Below are 20,695 nucleotides of genomic sequence, written 5' to 3'. Positions count from 1 at the left end.
TTTTCTAGTGCAAAAAAAGAGAATGAGAGATGGTCACAATCCCATTTGTTCAGGGAAGGAAATCTATGCACTCCTAGGCATTGACCACACGGAGCATCTGTGACAAAACTCCAATCAGATGTTGCATTTCTCATGTCTGAGCTTCCACCACTGTGTCCTTAGCACTTTCCTAGCATGATCCTATAGTATCAGCCCTCCCTTCTCCCCCATTGCTGTGATTACATGGGCATTGGTTCATGTAAATCCCTCTGTACTATTGAAACGGAGCTCCCCTGTGTGTTTAAAATGATAGAAAAAAAAATCGTAATCAAAGAAGAATGTACTAAGATTTAATAAAATAAAAAGTGACTCACATCCCATTTTAAACAAAAGCCTCCTAGTAGGTTTTAATTTCTAATTGAAAAGATAAATAACAGCATTGAGTTAACATAAGAAAAATTTCAAGATTCTAGGGAATGCCAGTGTTTTCCTGAAAGCTAGAATATTAATGGTTTGGATAGTAAAACCTGTTTCTGGGCTCCATTTTCCAAGACTGAAAGTATTTATGTTTCGTCTCACAGGGTAAAGAAGGAGACTTTGTGTACAAGGAAGTCATCAAATCGCCCACTGCCTCCCGCATCTCTCTTGGGAAAAAAGTGAAATCAGTGAAAGAAACAATGAGGAAGAGAATGTCTAAAAAATACAGCAGCTCTGTCTCTGAGCAGGTATGTGGCCACCCAGCAGAAAGCCCCTTGGGTCTTCCTGAAAACAGGGAAAGCTGAGTTTGAGCCACCTGAGATATTTAAATGGTGCTAAGTGTGCATTCCTTGACACTAACCTGCCATAGGACCATGCTTTGTTTACGTAGACACTCAATTCATAAAACATTTATTCAGCACTTAGGGTTGTCCATGCACTGTGCAGTGTGCTGGAAATATAAAACACAGGCCCTGCCTTCTGCCTCCAGAGAGGAGGAAAGACAGCCACGTAAAGAAGAGATGGTTCTTTTGTGTAATAAGCATTGCAAACTTGAACACAAATTGCTCTCACCAGAGTCCAACCTCAAAAAGTATACCTGGACAGCAGACTTTCCAGACATACCACAGATTATTCTAGAAACACATAGCAAATCGGAAAAGGAAACTCAGAAAATGCTTCCTGGCTATGGGACTTTGATAGATGTGAGGCTTCCATGGGAAGAAGGGGGGTGGTGCATTTACTAACTGGGCCTATCTATAGCCGTGAAGAGATCACAGAATTGATTTTCTTCCTAGCTCTATAAAAATTTTCACTGTCAGAAACGTGATCAGTGTCTGTCTTAATTGCATGGTTCAAAGAATAAAAACACTTGGAGAGCTGGGCCTGGGCCTTGAGGTAATTTTGACCTTTGGATTTCCAAGCACCACCCCACCCGCCACTATGGAATCTTTGTGGTACTCATTCTGCAGCTTGTTAAAGTATCTGTATATGAACTGATTGCTCGAAATAGGTGGGGAATGACACTTTGTGTACCCAATAAAGAACAGCTGGAAGTACAGAGATTTTTGCTCAGCTGCTGCCCCCTGGTGGACATAGTGAGCTTAACATTAAGCATCTTCCTGTTGAGTTACTCAGCACCCATTGGTCGGCCCCCATCCCCACCCCCACTGCTCCCATTTGAATTCAGAGCCTGTACATCTTCAGTTTGTGTCCATGGATCTCACTGTGGGAGTGCCAGTGATTTTTGGAATGTAGTAACCTTGTTAAATACCGAAACCATATATTTTGATACATATCTGGGTATTAAGTTGCTAACTACTTAGCCAATTTGAATAATTTGTATAAATGGGAACATGAGAATCTGCCTAGTTGTTTTTCAAGGAGAATGCTTTTTTCTTTCTTTTTTTTTTCTTCATTTCCATCTATCTCTTTCCCTTCAGAATAGATTAAATGTCCTCTGATAATACTCTGCAATAATAGAGGATTATATTCGACCTACATTTGAAGTCCAGTCTGTTACTGGACTATTGAGTATGCTGAGTCCCTAAGCCTTTATCTAAATATTTTGTCTATGTGAAAGATAGATTTATACCTGAATATTTACTTGAAAAATAATTTTTGAATGCTTACTAAATAGTACCAGGTTTACAACTTTAAAATTATGCAAGAACATAAGTTAAAAAGGAAGAGAATATTAACCATAGAATCTAGTATGAATGTAAAAATGGATTTGATTGATAGAGTTGACAAATTGCTGAGAATTACAAAACAAAACCTGTCCAATAATGAAACTTGTATTTATTGAAACCATTTCAGGACTCAGGCCTCGATGGCCCACCCAGCTCCCCTGCTTCTGTACAGCCAGACTCTGAGCACATAGACAAACCCAAGCTCAAAGCCGGAGGATCTGTAGAAAGTCTTCGGAGTTCTCTAAGTGGGCAGAGCTCGATGAGTAAGTCCAGTTTGTAATTGTGGGTGATTTTCTTGGCAGTAAAACATCAGACATTGATTGAACCTCAAGTTCAGGCAAGTTAATGATAAGTAAGACCAAGTCCCTGCCCTTAGGGTGCTGTTAGAGAGCCAGACCTGCAAAATACCTGGATTTGGAGTCATTTGTTTGATATCAGGTGTACAGCAGGGACGCAGAAGAGTGAGTGATTAATATTGTTTGGGGAACATCGGCAATGCATCTCAGGGGAAGGATCTAGAGAATGGAGAGGAGTAAGCCGGAAGAAAAGCACATGAAGATGAGCAACAAAATAATGAGGGCTGGGGAAGGGAGGAGAATTAGAAACATCACTGATAAATATTGTTCAGCTGCTGCAGGGCCAGGGGTGGTTGGTGTTAGCCAGATGGTAAAGGGGGAGAGAGGAGCTTTAAATCCACCACTTTCTTACCCTGGGGTAAGTGACTTGACCACTCTGTTTTCTCATCTGTAAATATGATGAAAATTTAATGTGCTGTGCACATGAGAGGTCACAATGTTAAAGGCAAAGCCTGCTTCTAGCACTACAGTGTCCTCCAGCAGGGAGTCTCCAGGTCACTTGGATTCCCGCCATGAGGATGATGTGTCCTGAGCCTGCTGTCCAGCTAGGGTCTTGATATGAACAGCCAGAGAGCTCAGGACTTTCCTGCTCTGGTCCTGCCAAGGCTGTAGCACATGACCACTCTTCCTGGGCATCTGCAAAGTCTTGAGGACCTTTCAGCTTCACTTCGTGGGGATCTGGATTCACCCTCCCTCTTCCTGTTCTTCCTGCCCAGGTGGCCAAACAGTCAGCACCACCGATTCCTCCACCAGCAACAGGGAGAGTGTCAAGTCGGAAGATGGGGATGATGAGGAGCCACCCTACCGGGGCCCCTTCTGTGGGCGCGCCCGGGTGCATACTGACTTCACCCCCAGTCCCTATGACACAGATTCACTCAAGCTCAAGGTGGGCCTCTCCCTGGGCACAGGGCAGCTGGCCCAGGCCCTTCTGTCTCGTTGAGAAGCTTTCTTTTCTCCATACGTCTGACCTCTGGGATGTTGCTGTGCAGACCAGACGATGTCTTGGCCACCTTGGTGTCCTGGGTACCTGTGTAGTAAAAATGAAACGAGAACCAGCCTGCGGTCGAGGCAGAGAGGGTCTTGTGTCAGTCACTTTGTTATCCCCACCTCCTACCTGGCCCCTGTCCTCTGTCACCTGTCCCCAGCTGCCCTCTAGAATTCTAATGGCTCCCCCATGCCCTGGTTTTCTATGCTTTTCCATCTGAAGATGGATTACTGCTTGCCTTGTGGAAACAGAGATATTTATGTGGGATGTAAAGATGGAGTTCCATAAACTGTATGAAGTGATTACAGGGCAAGGATTGCCACTGGCTTAGGACTGGTAGGAAATTCTTTCTCCAAGAAGCAGGAGCCCTGCGGGTAATGGGAGGGTGTTCAGAGAGCTGAGGGCCAAGGGCTGCCTGGCTGAGGGCACCAGGAGACAGCCCAGACCCTGCTGGCCTACAGTGCAGTAGGGAGGCAGGGCTGTGATGTGGGGCCCATGTGTCATCCAAGTGCTCCAACTGGCCTCTTGGAAACTTCCAGTCATTCTGTGTTTAGTGCTTAGAAAGGTGACCCGTGGGACCTGGTTATGCTTTCATAGCCTTTTCCCAACTGCAAGACTGGCAGGTCTGACTGATTCACTATCCATGCTTAGAAATGTTCCTAATGGAAAGATCTTTGTTCCCTGGGCCACAGAAAGGGGATATCATTGATATAATCAGCAAGCCACCCATGGGTACCTGGATGGGCCTGTTGAACAACAAAGTTGGCACATTCAAATTCATCTACGTGGATGTTCTCAATGAGGAAGAGGAAAAGCCCAAGCGCCCCACCAGGAGGAGGAGGAAAGGAAGACCACCCCAGCCCAAGTCTGTGGAGGATCTGCTGGATCGGATTAACCTGAAGGTCAGTCAGTTCTTACTCTGGTAGCATGTCTCCACCTTGCCTTTTCCTTCTCCCAAATAAAGGAAAGAGTACTTTCAGGTGGTCTATGTCGTCCCACAAGGGTCACCCATTAATATGATAAGTACCCATTCACAGAAGGCACTACCAGTATTCAAATGTTGCCCTTGACCTCTGCTTGGGTGATAGCATAAGCCCTAGATCAAACTTTTGCTACTGGAAATGCTGTAAGCCAAACCTAGGTGCCCTGCTCACAGTCAGCTCCCTGGGGCCGGGAGGCAACTCCCCTCCCATGATTCTCCCAGCATCTAGGAGGAGGGCTCTGCAGTGGAGACTTTTTCTTCCTTGCAAACCTTCTTACTCCTGAGAAATTCCTGGGGCTCACTAAATTAGATCTCATATCTCTGTAAATGAAGGAGGAGGCTTTTCCACTGTGGGTTGGTGATAAAGGAATTAGTTTATTTCAAGGGCACAATTATAATGCCAATAAGTGGAATTCATCCTCCTCTGCTGTGTACATCTTAGCCCATGATTAAGAAAACACCCCGCCTGCCTACTAAGCCAGAGGACTGGCGGGCACAGTACATTACAGATGACATCACTCTTTTGATTAGCATAAAAAAAATGACTATGGGAAAAGAGCTGAGGGGTCTGAGGCTAGTTGTCGTCCTGCATCATGCGGCTGAGCTGTGACTCACCTTGGTCCTTCTGTCGCACAGGAGCACATGCCCACTTTCCTGTTCAATGGCTATGAAGATTTGGACACCTTCAAGCTCCTAGAGGAAGAAGACTTGGATGAATTAAATATCAGGGACCCAGAACACAGAGCTGTCCTCTTGACAGCCGTGGAACTGTTGCAGGAATATGACAGTAAGTCTCTCCAGACACTGAAGTGGCCATTGGTAGTTCGGCCACAATCTTTGGTCCCCTGCAGACCTTCCATAAGCTCTCGGTATCCCTGAAGTCACTCATGGGTCTTGATCTTTCCAGAGCCAAGGTTGATTTCATATTGTGCAAAGCAGCTCCAAGACATAAATTCCCTAGGGCAGATATTCCCGTAATAAAACTTAATATAAGCCAGGCACGGTGGCACATGCCTGCAATCCCAGCGACTTGGGAGGCTGAGATGGGAGGATCATGAGTTCAAAGTCAGCCTCAGCAATAGCAAGACATTAAGTGACTCACTCAGTGAGACCCTGTCTCTAAAACCTTGTGGCTCGCTGATCGAGTACCAGAGTTCATTCCCTGATACCCAAATGGATAAATAAATAAATAAACCTTAATATACCAATGATACCTTCCCTGGCATATTTCTGGGGAACATTTGAGGACAGTGCTATATCTAGTGTCTAGGAAAATGGACTTGCAGTTCTAAGAAACCAGTAGTCTCCACCTTCAGTACTGTTGTGCTATGCAGACTTCAGTAGGTCATTAGGATCCCTGGGTACAAAAATGTCTGGCCAACTGGAAGTTTCTTGCTCAGCTAAGGGTCGATTATTTCTCAAAGCATGTGACAAATGGCTTTCTTATTGAATAGATTGGTTAGTGCCTAAGTAAAATTCATCAGTTTCCATTAAAGAAGGAGGCAATGTCTGTCTGAAGTGAATACGTAGTGTGCGCATTCCCAACTTAAATAAATGACAGCTTGTTTTTACAGCCTGTGAACAGGATTCAGTGAGCGTGTGGCTTTTATGGAGTCTATCTGAATGCATCAGATCCCCTGCTCCATTAGCCTCATCTTATCTTGCTCTTTATTCTTCAGTCTGACATCAAAAATATTCCTGAAATTATTCATCACCAAGGGAGCAACCTTTACAGTTATTGAATTCAAATACATTTTCTTTCAAGGGCTCTGCTTCAGGAATATTAGTAGCTAATAGCATTTCTATTGCTAAAAGACACAGCAAAACTATGGTTAATGGTGGAAAAAGAAATTGCATGTTACAGATGGCCCCAACTGATGATGTAAAAGTAATATACATTCAGTAGAAACCATACTTCAAAGTTGGAATCCTGATGTTTTCTCAGACTACTGATCTGCAGTCTGATACTCTTAGGATGTGGGGCAGTGGAGTGACCTGCAACACCCAGTAGGCCCCACAATCAGGAGGGTGAACAACCAACACTGCCGTGTCCCGCGTTGCTAAACTGGGAGGTTCACCAGGTTGGGTATTCTCAATACATTCTCAGCTTATGGTATTTTCAACTCACAGTGGGGTTCTGGAATCCCATGGTCAGCTGAGGAGGTATCAGACCCAGGAGACATGGAAGCAAGTGTGTCAGTGCATTTTAATTCACTTCAGTTTAAAAGATGCTCACTCTAAGTTAACTGATAGCACAGAGGAGCATAGACATCCAAACCCTCAATAAATAAGCAGCCTTCAGGGATAGATTTGTAGAAAATTACATTTTATATTTAATATTAATATATAACCAGGTCTCTGGTATTTGAGTCTCCCAAGAGACACCCTGGGGTGGATGGCCAGATTGTGCGCAGAGTCTGGGACAGTGACTGGTATAGTCAACCAGCTATATTAATAGGAATTAATATTAAACCATCTGTTTTCCTAAATCCCATCTGCTCCATAACTTAGCTCATTTGTTCTTCCTTGTCCATGAAGAACAGCTGGTTTATGGATACTATTTATTACACTTCCTGTATCCCTAAATCCTGAGTGTAAGGCAGGGATCCGTGCTTGGTTTCTTTCATGTCACATTGGCTCAGACTCATTGTTCTAGGATTTTTTTTTGTGTGTGGAGGGGGGGGGGGGCGGGAAGGGTGGTTACTGGGAACTGAACCCAGGGGGACTTAAGCACTGAGTCACCAGCCCTTTTTACTTTTTATTTTTGAGATGGGGGTCTTGCTAAGTTGCTTAGGACCTTGATAAATTACTAAGGCTGGTCTTGAATTTGCAGTCCTCCTGCCTCAGCCTCCTGAGTTGCTGGGATTACAGGTACGTGCCACTGTGCCCAGCTAAAATCAGGTCTTGAGATTTGTACCAAGGTTGTTTTGTTGTTTGGGAATTTCCCTCATACCGTATAGTATAGAATTTCCTCTTATTGGTTCTGAAACAAAGGCTCTGAGAGATCAGAGGTACCAATTAATGCCAAGAGGCTGGGTTCAGGCTTATCCTGGGGTTACAGGACTTTATTTCCAACGCAGTTGAATTCATAATGTTTAAGAAGTATTCCTTCTAAGTAACTGATAACTTAGAGGAACATGATAATAGATTTCTGTCAAACTAAATCCTTGTGCTCTAGAGAGATAAAGGTATTGAGATCTTTGAAGATGCGTAGGGATCTTGAAAGTTTTCTAGCTCAGCCTTCTATGGAGAGCAATCAGTAGAACTTCAGCACTGCTTGAAAATCAAAGCTGTCCAGAGTCTTCCAGTGCATACAGAAGGGCAGCCTTCAAATGGTGTTCCATTTGGGAAAGACTCTAATTGCCTTACACTCTCTTGTGTCTGGTAAAGCTCCCTTAAATTTTAAAAAAGTTTTAAATTATGGTAAAGTACACATGCTGCATAAAGGTTATCATCAACCATTTTAAGTGTACAGCTCAATAAAACAATAATTTTCATAAGAATTTTAATTAGGAATTATTTCAAGTATGCAGTATAGAGAAAAGTTAAACAGATATATACACATGCACTTCCTGAATTTTTGAAATTCCTGAAATTTTGCTATATTGCTTCAATCCTTATTTTCTTAAGAAATAATGCTACAAGTCCATTGAAACTACTGCTACCCAAGAATCCCACTTCTCTTCTTCTCCCTTCTCTAGTTATCAGCTCTCCAAACAACCATGCATGCCCTGTGGCCCACCATCCTTGACATTTGAAGATTTCATAAGTGCCTTAGCATGTTCTTCCAGAGGTGTATGTACATGTGCATGCATGTATGTGCATATTTGTTTTTTTTTTTTTTTTTTTTTTTTAATTTTTTATTGTTGGCTGTTCAAAACATTACATAGTTCTTGATATATCATATTTCACAATTTGATTCAAGTGGGTTATGAGCTCCCATTTTTACCCCATATACAGATTGCAGAATCACATCAGTTACACATCCATTGATTTACATATTGCCATACTAGTGTCTGTTGTATTCTGCTGTCTTTCCTATCCTCTACTATCCCCCCTCCCCTCCCCTCCCCTCCCCTCCCCTCTTCTCTCTCTGCCCCCTTTACTGACATTCGTTTGTCCCCCTTGTATTATTTTTCCCCTTCCCCTCACTTCCTCTTGTATGTACTTTTGTATACCTCTGAGGGTCTCCTTCCATTTCCATGCATTTTCCCTTCTCTCTCCCTTTCCCTCCCACCTCTCATCCCTGTTTAATGTTAATCTTCTTCTCATGCTCTTCGACCCTACTCTGTTCTTAGCTACTCTCCTTATATCAAAGAAGACATTTGACATTTGTTTTTTAGGGATTGGCTAGCTTCACTTAGCATAATCTGCTCTAATGCCATCCATTTCCCTGTAAATTCTATGATTTTGTCATTTTTTAATGCAGAGTAATACTCCATTGTGTATAAATGCCACATTTTTTTTATCCATTCATCCATTGAAGGGCATCTAGGTTGGTTCCACAGTCTAGCTATTGTGAATTGTGCTGCTATGAACATCGATGTAGCAGTGTCCCTGTAGCATGCTCTTTTTAGGTCTTTAGGGAATAGACCGAGAAGGGGAATAGCTGGGTCAAATGGTGGCTCCATTCCCAGCTTTCCAAGAAATCTCCATACTGCTTTCCAAATTGGCTGCACCAATTTGCAGTCCCACCAGCAATGTACAAGTGTACCCTTTTCCCCACATCCTCGCCAGCACTTGTTGTTGTTTGACTTCATAATGGCTGCCAATCTAACTGGAGTGAGATGGTATCTTAGGGTGGTTTTGATTTGCATTTCTCTGACTGCTAGAGATGGTGAGCATTTTTTCATGTACTTGTTGATTGACTGTATGTCCTCCTCTGAGAAGTGTCTGTTCAGGTCCTTGGCCCATTTGTTGATTGGGTTGTTTGTTCTCTTATTGTCTAATTTTTTGAGCTCTTTGTATACTCTGGATATTAGGGCTCTATCTGAGGTGTGAGGAGTAAAGATTTGTTCCCAGGATGTAGGCTCTCTATTTACCTCTCTTATTGTATCTTTTGCTGAGAAAAAACTTTTTAGTTTGAGTAAGTCCCATTTGTTGATTCTAGTTATTAACTTTTGTGCTATGGGTGTCCTATTGAGGAATTTGGAGCCCGACCCCACCGACTGTAGATCGTAGCCAACTTTTTCTTCTATCAGACGGCGCGTCTCTGATTTGATATCAAGCTCCTTGATCCATTTTGAATTAACTTTTGTGCATGGCGAGAGAAAGGGATTCAGTTTCATTTTGTTGCATATGGATTTCCAGTTTTCCCAGCACCATTTGTTGAAGATGCTATCCTTCCTCCATTGCATGCTTTTAGACCCTTTATCAAATATAAGATAGTTGTAGTTTTGTGGATTGGTTTCTGTGTCCTCTATTCTGTACCATTGGTCCACCCGCCTGTTTTGGTACCAGTACCATGCTGATTTTGTTACTATTGCTCTGTAATATAGTTTGAAGTCTGGTATCGCTATACCGCCTGATTCACACTTCCTGCTTAGCATTGTTTTTGCTATTCTGGGTCTTTTATTTTGCCATATGAATTTCATGATTGCTTTCTCTATTTCTACAAGAAATGCCGTTGGGATTTTGATTGGCATTGCATTAAACCTATAGAGAACTTTTGGTAATATCGCCATTTTGATGATGTTAGTTCTGCCTATCCATGAACAGGGTATATTTTTCCATCTTCTAAGATCTTCTTCTATTTCTCTCTTTAGGGTTCTGTAGTTTTCATTGTATAAGTCTTTCACCTCTTTTGTTAGGTTGATTCCCAAGTATTTTATTTTTTTTGAAGATATTGTGAATGGAGTGGTTGTCCTCATTTCCATTTCAGAGGATTTGTCGCTGATATACAGGAATGCCTTTGATTTATGCGTGTTGATTTTATATCCTGCCACTTTGCTGAATTCATTTATTAGCTCTAATAGTTTCTTTGTAGACCCTTTTGGGTCTGCTAGGTATAGAATCATGTCATCTGCAAATAGTGATAATTTAAGTTCTTCTTTTCCTATTTTGATGCCTTTAATTTCTTTCGTCTGTCTAATTGCTCTGGCCAGTGTTTCGAGAACTATGTTGAACAGAAGTGGTGAGAGAGGGCATCCCTGTCTTGTTCCAGATTTTAGAGGGAATGCCTTCAATTTTTCTCCATTCAGAATGATGCTAGCCTGAGGCTTAGCATAGATTGCTTTTACAATATTGAGGTATGTTCCTGTTATCCCTAGTTTTTCTAGAGTTTTGAACATAAAGGGATGCTGTACTTTGTCGAATGCTTTTTCCGCATCTATCGAGATGATCATATGGTTCTTATTTTTAAGTCTATTGATGTGGTGAATAACATTTATTGATTTCCTTATATTGAACCAGCCTTGCATCCCAGGGATGAATCCTACTTGATCATGGTGCACAATTTTTTTGATGTGCCTTTGTATCCGAGTGGCCAGAATTTTATTGAGGATTTTTGCATCTAGGTTCATTAGAGATATTGGTCTGTAGTTTTCTTTCTTTGAAGTGTCTTTGTCTGGTTTAGGTATCAGGGTGATGTTGGCCTCGTAGAATGAATTTGGAAGTTCTCCCTCTTTTTCTATTTCCCGAAGTAGCTTGAAAAGTATTGGTATTAGTTCCTCTTTAAAGGTTTTGTAAAACTCTGCTGTATACCCATCCGGTCCTGGGCTTTTCTTAGTTGGTAGTCTTTTGATGGTTTCTTCTATTTCCTCAATTGATATTGGTCTGTTTAGGTTGTCTATATCCTCCTGACTCAATCTGGGCAGATCATATGACTTAAGAAATTTATCTATGCCTTCACTATCTTCTAATTTATTGGAGTATAAGGATTCAAAATAATTTTTGATTATCTTCTGTATTTCTGAAGTGTCTGTTGTGATATTGCCTCTTTCATCCCGTATGTTAGTGATTTGAGTTCTCTCTCTTCTTCTCTTCGCTAGCATGGCTAAGGGTCTGTCGATTTTGTTTATTTTTTCAAAGAACCAACTTTTAGTTTTGTCAATTTTTTCAATTGTTTCTTTTGTTTCGATTTCATTGATTTCAGCTCTGATTTTAATTATTTCTTGCCTTCTACTTCTTTTGCTGTTGTTTTGCTCTTCTTTTTCTAGGATTTTGAGATGAAGTATGAGATCATTTATTTGTTGGTTTTTTCTTTTTTTAAGGAATGAACTCCAAGCAATGAATTTTCCTCTTAGAACTGCTTTCAATGTGTCCCATAGATTCCGATATGTTGTGTCTGTGTTTTCATTAATCTCTAAGAATTTTTTAATTTCCTCCTTGATGTCTTCTATAACCCATTGATCATTCAGTAACCTATTGTTCATTCTCCAAGTGATATATTCTTTTTCCTTCCTTCTTTTATCGTTGATTTTCAGTTCCATTCCATTATGATCAGATAGGATGCATGGTATTATCTCTACTCCTTTGTATTGTCTAAGAGTTTCCCTGTGACATAATATATGATCTATTTTTGAGAAGGATCCATGTGCTGCTGAGAAAAAAGTGTAACTGTTTGATGTTGGGTGGTATATTCTATATATGTCAATTAAATCTAGGTTATTAATTGTGTTATTGAGTTCTATAGTTTCCTTATTCAACTTTTGTTTGGAAGATCTGTCCAGTGGTGAGAGAGGTGTGTTGAAGTCTCCCATGATTATTGTATGGTGGTCTATTAGACTCTTGAACTTGAGAAGAGTTTGTTTGATGAACATAGCTGCACCATTGTTTGGGGCATATATATTTATGATTGTTATGTCTTGTTGGTGTATGGTTCCCTTGAGCAGTATGTAGTGTCCCTCTTTATCCCTTTTGATTAACTTTGGCTTAAAATCTATTTTATTTGATATGAGTATGGATACTCCTGCTTGTTTCCGAAGTCCATATGAGTGATATGATTTTTCCCAACCTTTCACCTTCAGCCTATGTATGTCTTTTCCTATCAAATGCGTCTCCTGTAGGCAGCATATTGTTGGGTCTTGTTTTGTGATCCATTCTACTAGCCTGTGTCTCTTAATTGGTGAGTTTAAGCCATTAACATTTAGGGTTATTATTGAGATATGGGTTGTTCTTCCAGCCATATTTGTTTATTTATGTTACTAAACATGGTTTGTTTTCCACTTTGATTATTTTCCCCCCTTTAGTGTCCTACCTCCCACTGTTGGTTTTCATTGTTATTTTCCATTTCCTCTTCCTGTAATGTTTTGCCAAGGATGTTTTGAAGAGATGGTTTTCTAGCTGCAAATTCTTTTAACTTTTGTTTATCGTGGAAGGTTTTAATTTCATCTTCCATCCTGAAGCTTAATTTCGCTGGAAACACAATTCTTGGTTGGAACCCATTTTCTTTCAGTGTTTGAAATATGTTATTCCAGGATCTTCTAGCTTTCAGAGTCTGTGTTGAAAGATCAGCTGTTATCCTGATTGGCTTACCCCTAAATGTGATCTGCTTCCTTTCTCTTGTAGCTTTTAAAATTCTCTCCTTGTTCTGTATGTTGGGCATCTTCATTATAATGTGTCTAGGTGTGGGTCTCTTATGATTTTGCACATTCGGCGTCCTGTAGGCTTCTAGGATTTGGGGTTCTGTCTCATTCTTCAAATCTGGGAAGTTTTCTCGAATTATTTCATTGAATAGATTGCTCATTCCTTTGGTTTGAAACTCTGTTCCTTCCTGTATCCCAATGACTCTTAAATTTGGTCTCTTGATGTTATCCCATATTTCTTGGATGTTCTGCTCATGGTTTCTTAACAGTCTTGCTGAGCTGTCTATGTTCTTTTCAAGTTGATATACTTTATCTTCATTGTCTGATGTTCTGTCTTCTAAGTGTTCTACTCTGCTGGTAGTATTCTCAATTGAGTTTTTAAGTTGGCTTATTGCTTCCTGCATTTCTAGGATTTCTGTTTGTTTGTTTTTTATAACCTCTATTTCCCTGTATAGTTGATCTTTTGCTTCTTGGATTTGTTTATGTAATTCATTGTTGAAGTGATCTTTCATTGTCTGATTTTGCTGTCTGATGTCTTCCTTGAGACTCCAGATCATCTGAAGCATGTATATCCTGAATTCTTTATCTGACATTCCATCAGCTGCAGCTATTACCTCTTCTAAAGTTGAGTTGACCTGCAATGCTTGTGGTCCTTTCTTTCCTTGTCTCTTCATACTGTTCGCGTTCCTTTCTTCTTGGTGAAACTGTTGTGCTATTGAATTTTCCCCCTATATATTTATATTGGTCTTGTATAGTTGCAAAGTCTCCCTCGCAGGCACGGGCGGCGGCTCTGCCCCTCCGCCAATTGGGGCAATGTGCCTACCACGCCGGCAGGCCGCTGGGCCTGCTCTGCCAGTCGGTAGCAGGTCCGCCGTCCTTGCAGGCGCGGGCGGCGGCTCTATCCCTCTGCGGGCCGCTAGGCTTGTTCTGTCGGTGGTCGCAGTTCTGCCTACTTTGCAGGCGCAGGCAGCGGCACTGCCCCTCTGCAGGCCTCTGGGGCTGTACTGCCAGTGGGTCGCAGGTCCGCCTACTTTGCAGGCGTGGGGGGGGGGGGCAGCTCTACCCTTCCTCAAGCCACTGGGCCTGTTCTGTCTCTCGGTTGCAGGTCTGACCTGTTCTGATGGTGGTCTCAGTTCCGACTACCTTGCAGGCGCGGGGGGGAGGGGGCGGCTCTGCCTCCCAGCAGGCCGCTGCTCCTCTTCTGCCAGTGGGTCGCAGGCCCGCCTACCTTGCAGGAGTGATTGGAAGCTCTGTCCCGCCCTGGGCCACTGGGCCTTTTCTGTCGGTGGTCACCCTTCCCCTACCTGGCAGGCGAGGGGGGTGGGGGGCGGCTCTGCCCCTCAGCAGGCCGCTGGGCCTGCTCTGTCTTTGGTCCCAGTTCCCTCTACTATGCCAGCGCAGGGGGAGGGGGCGGCTCAACCTCTCAGCAGGCGACTGCTCCTCTTCTGCCGGTGGGTTGCAGGCCCGCCTACCTTGCAGGAGTGATTGGAAGCTCTGTCCCGCCCTGGGCCACTGGGCCTTTTCTGTCGGTGGTCACCCTTCCCCTACCTGGCAGGCGAGGGGGGTGGGGGGCGGCTCTGCCCCTCAGCAGGCCGCTGGGCCTGCTCTGTCTTTGGTCCCAGTTCCCTCTACTATGCCGGCTCAGGGGGAGGGGGCGGCTCAGCCTCTCAGCAGGCGACTGCTCCTCTTCTGCTGGTGGGTCGCAGGCCCGCCTACCTTGCAGGAGTGATTGGAAGCTCTGTCCCGCCCTGGGCCACTGGGCCTTTTCTGTCCGCATATTTGTTTTTAAGTGGGGAGAACTTTAGCCCAAGGAGAGTCCCGTCAGGTCCAAGTTCAGGTCATACCCAAACAGGGTTTTAGCCCCTTGCTCTTATTTGACGGTGAGAATTTGCAGGGTTCCAGTTCATCTTTCTCATTTTTTGGACTTCAGCATGAATGCTGGTTAGTGTGGGTGTGATTCTGCAAGGCATGGAAGAGCCATCCAGTTCTTCTTCTGTCTTAATTTTTAATTAAGACAGTGACTCTAGCCCTTTGCAGTATGCCTCAGGCTTTTATAACCTGGACTATGGTTTCAGGTGCAGGGAGGGATCCTTGTCCTCTGTGCAACAATTCCAAGTGGCCTCATATGTCTGCTGAGGCAGGGGTCCTCGGAATGCAGAGCCAGCATGCATCCCCATGCAATGGCGGGGAACATGTTTTCTGTTTTATTTCCACTGGTCAGCACTCTGGAGTCTGCTTTGGCCACTGTGGTACACTGAACTGTTGCCACCAGAGACAGATGACACCCATTCCTCTCCCTGCATTGCAGCAGAGAGCTCAAAACCATCATTTTACAAGTATCATTTTTCTAAATAACATGCTAGGCTGGAACAAAGGCCACTCCAAATCCACAGGCTATTCCACGTGATGAGGACATCACTCCAGAATGTCCTGACTTTGGGTGTTGGGAGGGGGTCAATATTTGTTCATGAGCTTCTAACTTGTTAATTTTTAATTAATCATTTAACTATTAGCACTCTTAACTTGGGGTTCTAATCTAAGGGCTTAGTCTGCCATGATCTGTGTCATAATTTGTGTCCAGAAGCTTTCCCTGTGAGAATATGCAAGCAGGAAGTGGCGAGGGGACAGTAGGAACCGCTGGCACATGTGTGGAATGGCAGCCCTCTGCCTCCCCGCATTTTTATTTTGATGACCTGAGAAAAGGCATCATATTTCTGGCTTATTGATTTCTCTTCTCTTTGTGTATGTGGTTGGGGTAGGAGGGCGGGAGGTAAAGAGAAAGGAAAATAAATTAAAGCCATTTGTCATTGTAACTAGCTATTTTATGTAGAAAATGTTTTCTTGGTTTCTGTTTTATGGGACTGAGCACACACTGCGCATCATGACACAATGATGCTCTGCTGTAACCTCAGTGTCCCACCTAAGGCTCCATGGGCCCTCTCCAGAAGGCGCACAGTAATGCCACTGGGGAGCTGGGCGCCCATGTGATTTCCCATGGGAATTACTCTCGGCAGGTCCCTAAGCAGAGACACCTGATGCTTCCTTGCCTCCCACCCCTCTTGCCTCTCGCCCCAGGCTTACTGAGGTCTAATTGACAAATAATGATGCTTCTCTTTAGAAGGGTTCCTCAGAACAACAAGCTTAACTTGCACTTGTCTACCTTAAGAGCATCTTCCGCTCACTTTCCACATCAGAGGGTTTCCTGAGTGTTCCCCGTCTCTGTTTTGTGACCAGAAAGTGAAAAGGCTGGTCCAACACAAAGGAGAAGGCCAAACAGAAAAGAAACCCTCTAGTTCATCCCAAGCAACAAAAACAAAACAGCTTTCTCAGTGGAGGGGTCTCTGCCCACTCTGGCCAACCTTCATCTTGCTGAGGTAATACAAGAGCCAGCACATGTCACCAAGGGCTAAGATGCCGCAGTCTGGCTGGGCACAAAATCACGAGCCACTCAAAGACTTGTAGATTCAAACAGCAACTCTTTATTCCCAAACTGTCACCAGCACTCCACACGCACGTTCTGGGGAAAATCCTTTTTTCCTCCACGGGGCTCTGCATCCCAAATTACTCTCTGAATCCAGAGAGAACTCAAGGGGAACTCAAGGAGTGGGTGGGCGCCTGAGGCAGCAGGATACGCCCTATTCCAGCAGGGTCCACCTTAAACCTGGAACCGCCCTAAACCCAAGGACCGGGATACTCCCTATTCCCAGCAGGATACACCCTAAACCTGGACCCACCCTAATCCAGCAGGATCCTCCCTAAACCCGGATCCACCCTGGTCCTTGAGCAGGGTCACCTTACTCAAACATTCATGCAATGACCTGGGTCCAAGGCAAGCCCATTTCCACAATGGAGAGTCCTCCCTCTAAGCAACATGGGGTAGGCTGACAAGGAAATTGCCATGTGTCATTCCTACTTAGCTATGGCTCTCAGCACTGAGTGCTCCTGGATGCTAATAGAATGTGATATTTCATTTGACAATTTTATATAAGCCCCAAATTCAGAGAGATGTAAGTAACCTGGAGTACCTCCTTACAGGTCTCTAAAAAGGTCATGTCCAAATCCCAACTTAACTCGGCTCTTCCCCAATGGTGCCATCACTTGGAGGGGACCAGGAGTGCTCCCCCCACGCCAGTACCACACCCTGCAGCTCCCCTCCCCTAGGGCCTTGGGTCTACCTCTATTGGGTAACCCGAAAGGCACTGCTCTGATTTGTCTTCATGTAATTGATATTTTATTTGAGAAAAAATGTATTCATTTGTATCTTAAAATAATTTCCCCCCTTCTAAATCTAAGGCTTAAAATCACGTGGCAGTGACAGGATAAAGCTGGGACCTGACATCAGGGCTTCTGCTGTTTGCACCCCTTGTGATTCTTTGTCATGTGTTCGCCTTCTCCAGGTAACAGTGACCAGTCGGGGTCCCAGGAGAAGCTGCTTATGGACAGCCAGGGCCTAAGTGGATGCTCCCCGCGAGACTCGGGCTGCTACGAGAGCAGCGAGAATCTGGAACATGGTAACGTCCACCTAGACCTCTAGGAACCTGTTTTGAAAGTTCCCGATTTCAAAAGTAGAATGGTCTCCAAAAGATCAATTCTTTTTTCTTTTTTAATATTTTTAGTTGTAGATGGACACAATAACTTTATCTTGTTTATTTATTTTTATGTGGTGCTGAGGATCCAACCCAGTGCCTCACACATGCTGGGCAAGCACTCTACCACTGAGCTATGATCCCAGTCCCAAAAGATGGACTCTTTTACCCTGAGGAACCTAGAAATCGACTTTCCATTTCCAGCCACTTCCCCATGCTAGTCTGCAGTTGGCCTCTGTGTGTCTTCCTCTGGCTGCTGTAAGAGGTTCATGAATTTCACCTAAAATACCTGCAGCTGTAAAATCTAAAACGTGTGTCTCCTAAGCCCTTGCGTAACAACAACCAACATGTGAGTATTAAGAACACTTTTCCACAAGGAAAACTGTTTACTAGGTAGACCATCCATCAGGGTCACACCAGCAGCCACATCTTAAACACCCCAGCTGCTCGGCCTGAGTCCAGTCCAGAAGCAGTTACCATGGAAGAGGATGACAGGAAGGCTACATGTCTTTTTTGTGGTGTCCCTAACACTCAGGGTGCAGTCAGTATGAAGTTTCAAACAGAAGCAGAGTCTTTAGTTAGAATGGGGTCAGGTAAGCTAATGTCACCATGAATGGTTCTGTGGTTTCTTTTTGTGACCCCCAAATTCCTATTGGTGCAAGATTAGAAATAGTAGAGAAGGATTCACACTGCCATCGTGACCTATGGAAGACCATCGTGAAAAATGCCCAGGTTTGATGTTTTTTTAGCTGCTCCTGGAATGCCTTCCAGTAGTCCATGTGTTAGGATATTCATGAGGGACCTGCTAAAGCAAAGTTTCGTAAACTACAGGTTGCAGTTCATTACTGGGTTCTAAGGTCAATTTAGTGAGTCATGTGTAGCAGTTTTATAAGACAAAATAGAGTAGAAAATACCAGAATGCACTCCATAAGGTACGTTATGCATTCCAGAAGTACATTAGAAGTACTGTGAGTGTTGTTACTGGTACTCTTTGTGTTTTAGTATTATGTGTGCATGTGTGTTGGATAGTGAATGTAAAGTGTGGTTCTTAGTATGGATCATGGTAAACAATAGTGACAGCCATTGTGGGCACCAAAATCAGGACTAAAGTGTGGCAAGTAGGTGCTCAGGGGTCAAACCGATGAGCTGCTCACTCCCAAGTACCAGCCTACAGTTGCCTGTCTCAGAATGTTCACTCCTTAGCATGGCATCCTGGGTACCTTGTTTGCCTCACCCTGATGCCAAGTCTTAGACTACCTTGAGGACCTCAAAATTTGTCCTTTAAAGCTCCTACTCAGGGAATTTTGCAATCTGGGAAGATAGTGAATCTCTATGTATCCTAATACTCAGCCTTCATCAAGGAACCCAACCCCACCCCACGGAGCACCAGCCATCCTCTGTTGCAGAAAACATCATATTCTTGTGTAGACCCAGAAGGTTTTGTTGTTATTGTTGTTAACAATCTTTCCATAGCCAGAAATTTTCAGTAAGTTACTTGCAACTTTTCTGACTGGGTAAAGATTTCATAGGTATCACTAGCGAAAATGTTCATGCCCCAAAGAATTCAGGTTCATCCACTGAAGAACTAGATGAAAGAAACTGATGAACCAACTTTGAACTCAAGGTGAATTCAAGGATCTTTCCAATCTAATGAGATTTATTTATTTTTTTAAATTTTTTATTGTTGGTTGTTCAAAACATTACATGTTTCTTGATATATCATATTTCACACTTTGATTCAAGTGGGTTATGAACTCCCATTTTTACCCCATATACAGATTGCAGAATCACATCAGTTCAATCTAATGGGATTTATATAGAAGTTAGGGTAAAGGAAAAAACATATTTCCAAAATTAACGCAAGTGGAGTTTTAAGTTTCTGTTTTAACTGATTTTTAAACTTTAATGTGATGTTTTCTGAAGAGGGAATTTTCCATTTAGCCGTGATGATTATTCTGTTAATGAAAAATGGGACCATGGTTAATATATTCAGGACTAAACCTCAGCTAATGATCTCTATGTGACAACAAAATAATAACCTATAAATAAATGGCTAGCATGTTGTTATTTATCAGCGTAGAACATACAGGTGGATGGGGTTTGAGGTCTCATGTAATTATACGCGAGGGAGGACAAATGCCATTTGACCATGTGTCTCTGCTTTGCTAAGTGCAAAATATTTCATGTATCGATCTGTGTCTTATCAACAAGCATGGGATCATTAATAAAAAGTCTGATTGAGGCCACTGTTCTTCTCCATCCATCTTAATGTGTGCAATTATACTTGATGTGACACATTTCATATCAGCAGTTTGAAATTAGAATGAGCGTGGTAGAAACTTTGAAATTATGGAAGGGATCTGTTTTCTTCCTGCTACTGAAGGCCAACCCACTTGTAACGTCAGAGCCCTGGCCTTTTATTTCTCTTCCTTTCCACATCTATATAGCATACACATAGAGATTTTTTTTCCAAAAAAGAATGTCTTTCATGTACCCCAAAGTAGCCATTTCCTTTTTTGAGTGGGCACCAACCAACCCTTCCTCTCTCCTCCCAGTCAAATCGGCCCACGGCCTGATTACTCATTGCTGCTAAATGTGTTGGGAGGGTGAGATTGCTCCATGGGGAGATGTCAAAATCATAAATTAAAAATTGTTTTTTTGCCCAGTCTTATTTTATATTTTATTTACATACAGGGTCTTATTGTGTTGCTTAGCACCTCACTTTTGCTGATGCTGGCTTTGAACTTGCCATCTTCCTGCCTCAGCCTACGGAGCGCTGGGATTATAGGCATATGTCACTGTGCCTGGCTTAAAATTAAAACATTTAAAATATTACTCAAAACAATGTAGTAGGAAGAAACCCTGGCTTACAACATAGGGGCTTTCCAGAGATCAGAGCCAGCCATTTCTTCAGATATTCCAAACCTGATATGATTTTAGGATTTTTCTTTTGGGGGGTGGTGAAGTTACCAGGAATTGAACTCAGTGGCACCCAACCTCTGAGCCATATCCCCATCCCTATTTTGTATTTTATTTAGAGACAGGGTCTGAGTTGTTTAGCACCTCGCTGAATTTGTGATCCTCCTGTCCCAGCCTCCCAGGCCACTGGAATTA

At 43.1% G+C, this 20,695-nt stretch overlaps 1 protein-coding gene across 4 annotated transcripts in view; it reads left to right on the top strand.

Moving 5' to 3' along the window:
• Window positions 1-20,695, top strand: part of Sash1 (SAM and SH3 domain containing 1) — a 229,767-nt gene that overhangs the window by 200,907 nt on the left and 8,165 nt on the right. For all 4 annotated transcript variants that reach the window (XM_071612923.1, XM_027939555.2, XM_027939557.2 and 1 more), the window contains 6 exons: window positions 561-704; window positions 2,275-2,410; window positions 3,220-3,389; window positions 4,181-4,390; window positions 5,107-5,257; window positions 17,393-17,506. In XM_071612923.1, coding sequence (XP_071469024.1) covers window positions 561-704; window positions 2,275-2,410; window positions 3,220-3,389; window positions 4,181-4,390; window positions 5,107-5,257; window positions 17,393-17,506 — 925 coding nt within the window. The remainder of the gene's footprint in view (window positions 1-560; window positions 705-2,274; window positions 2,411-3,219; window positions 3,390-4,180; window positions 4,391-5,106; window positions 5,258-17,392; window positions 17,507-20,695) is intronic.

The sequence above is a fragment of the Marmota flaviventris genome, chromosome 6, assembly GCF_047511675.1.
Source record: "Marmota flaviventris isolate mMarFla1 chromosome 6, mMarFla1.hap1, whole genome shotgun sequence".
Classification (NCBI taxonomy): Eukaryota; Metazoa; Chordata; class Mammalia; order Rodentia; family Sciuridae; genus Marmota; species Marmota flaviventris.
Note: the sequence above shows the minus strand (reverse complement) of the source record. Positions and strands in the feature narration are given on the sequence as shown.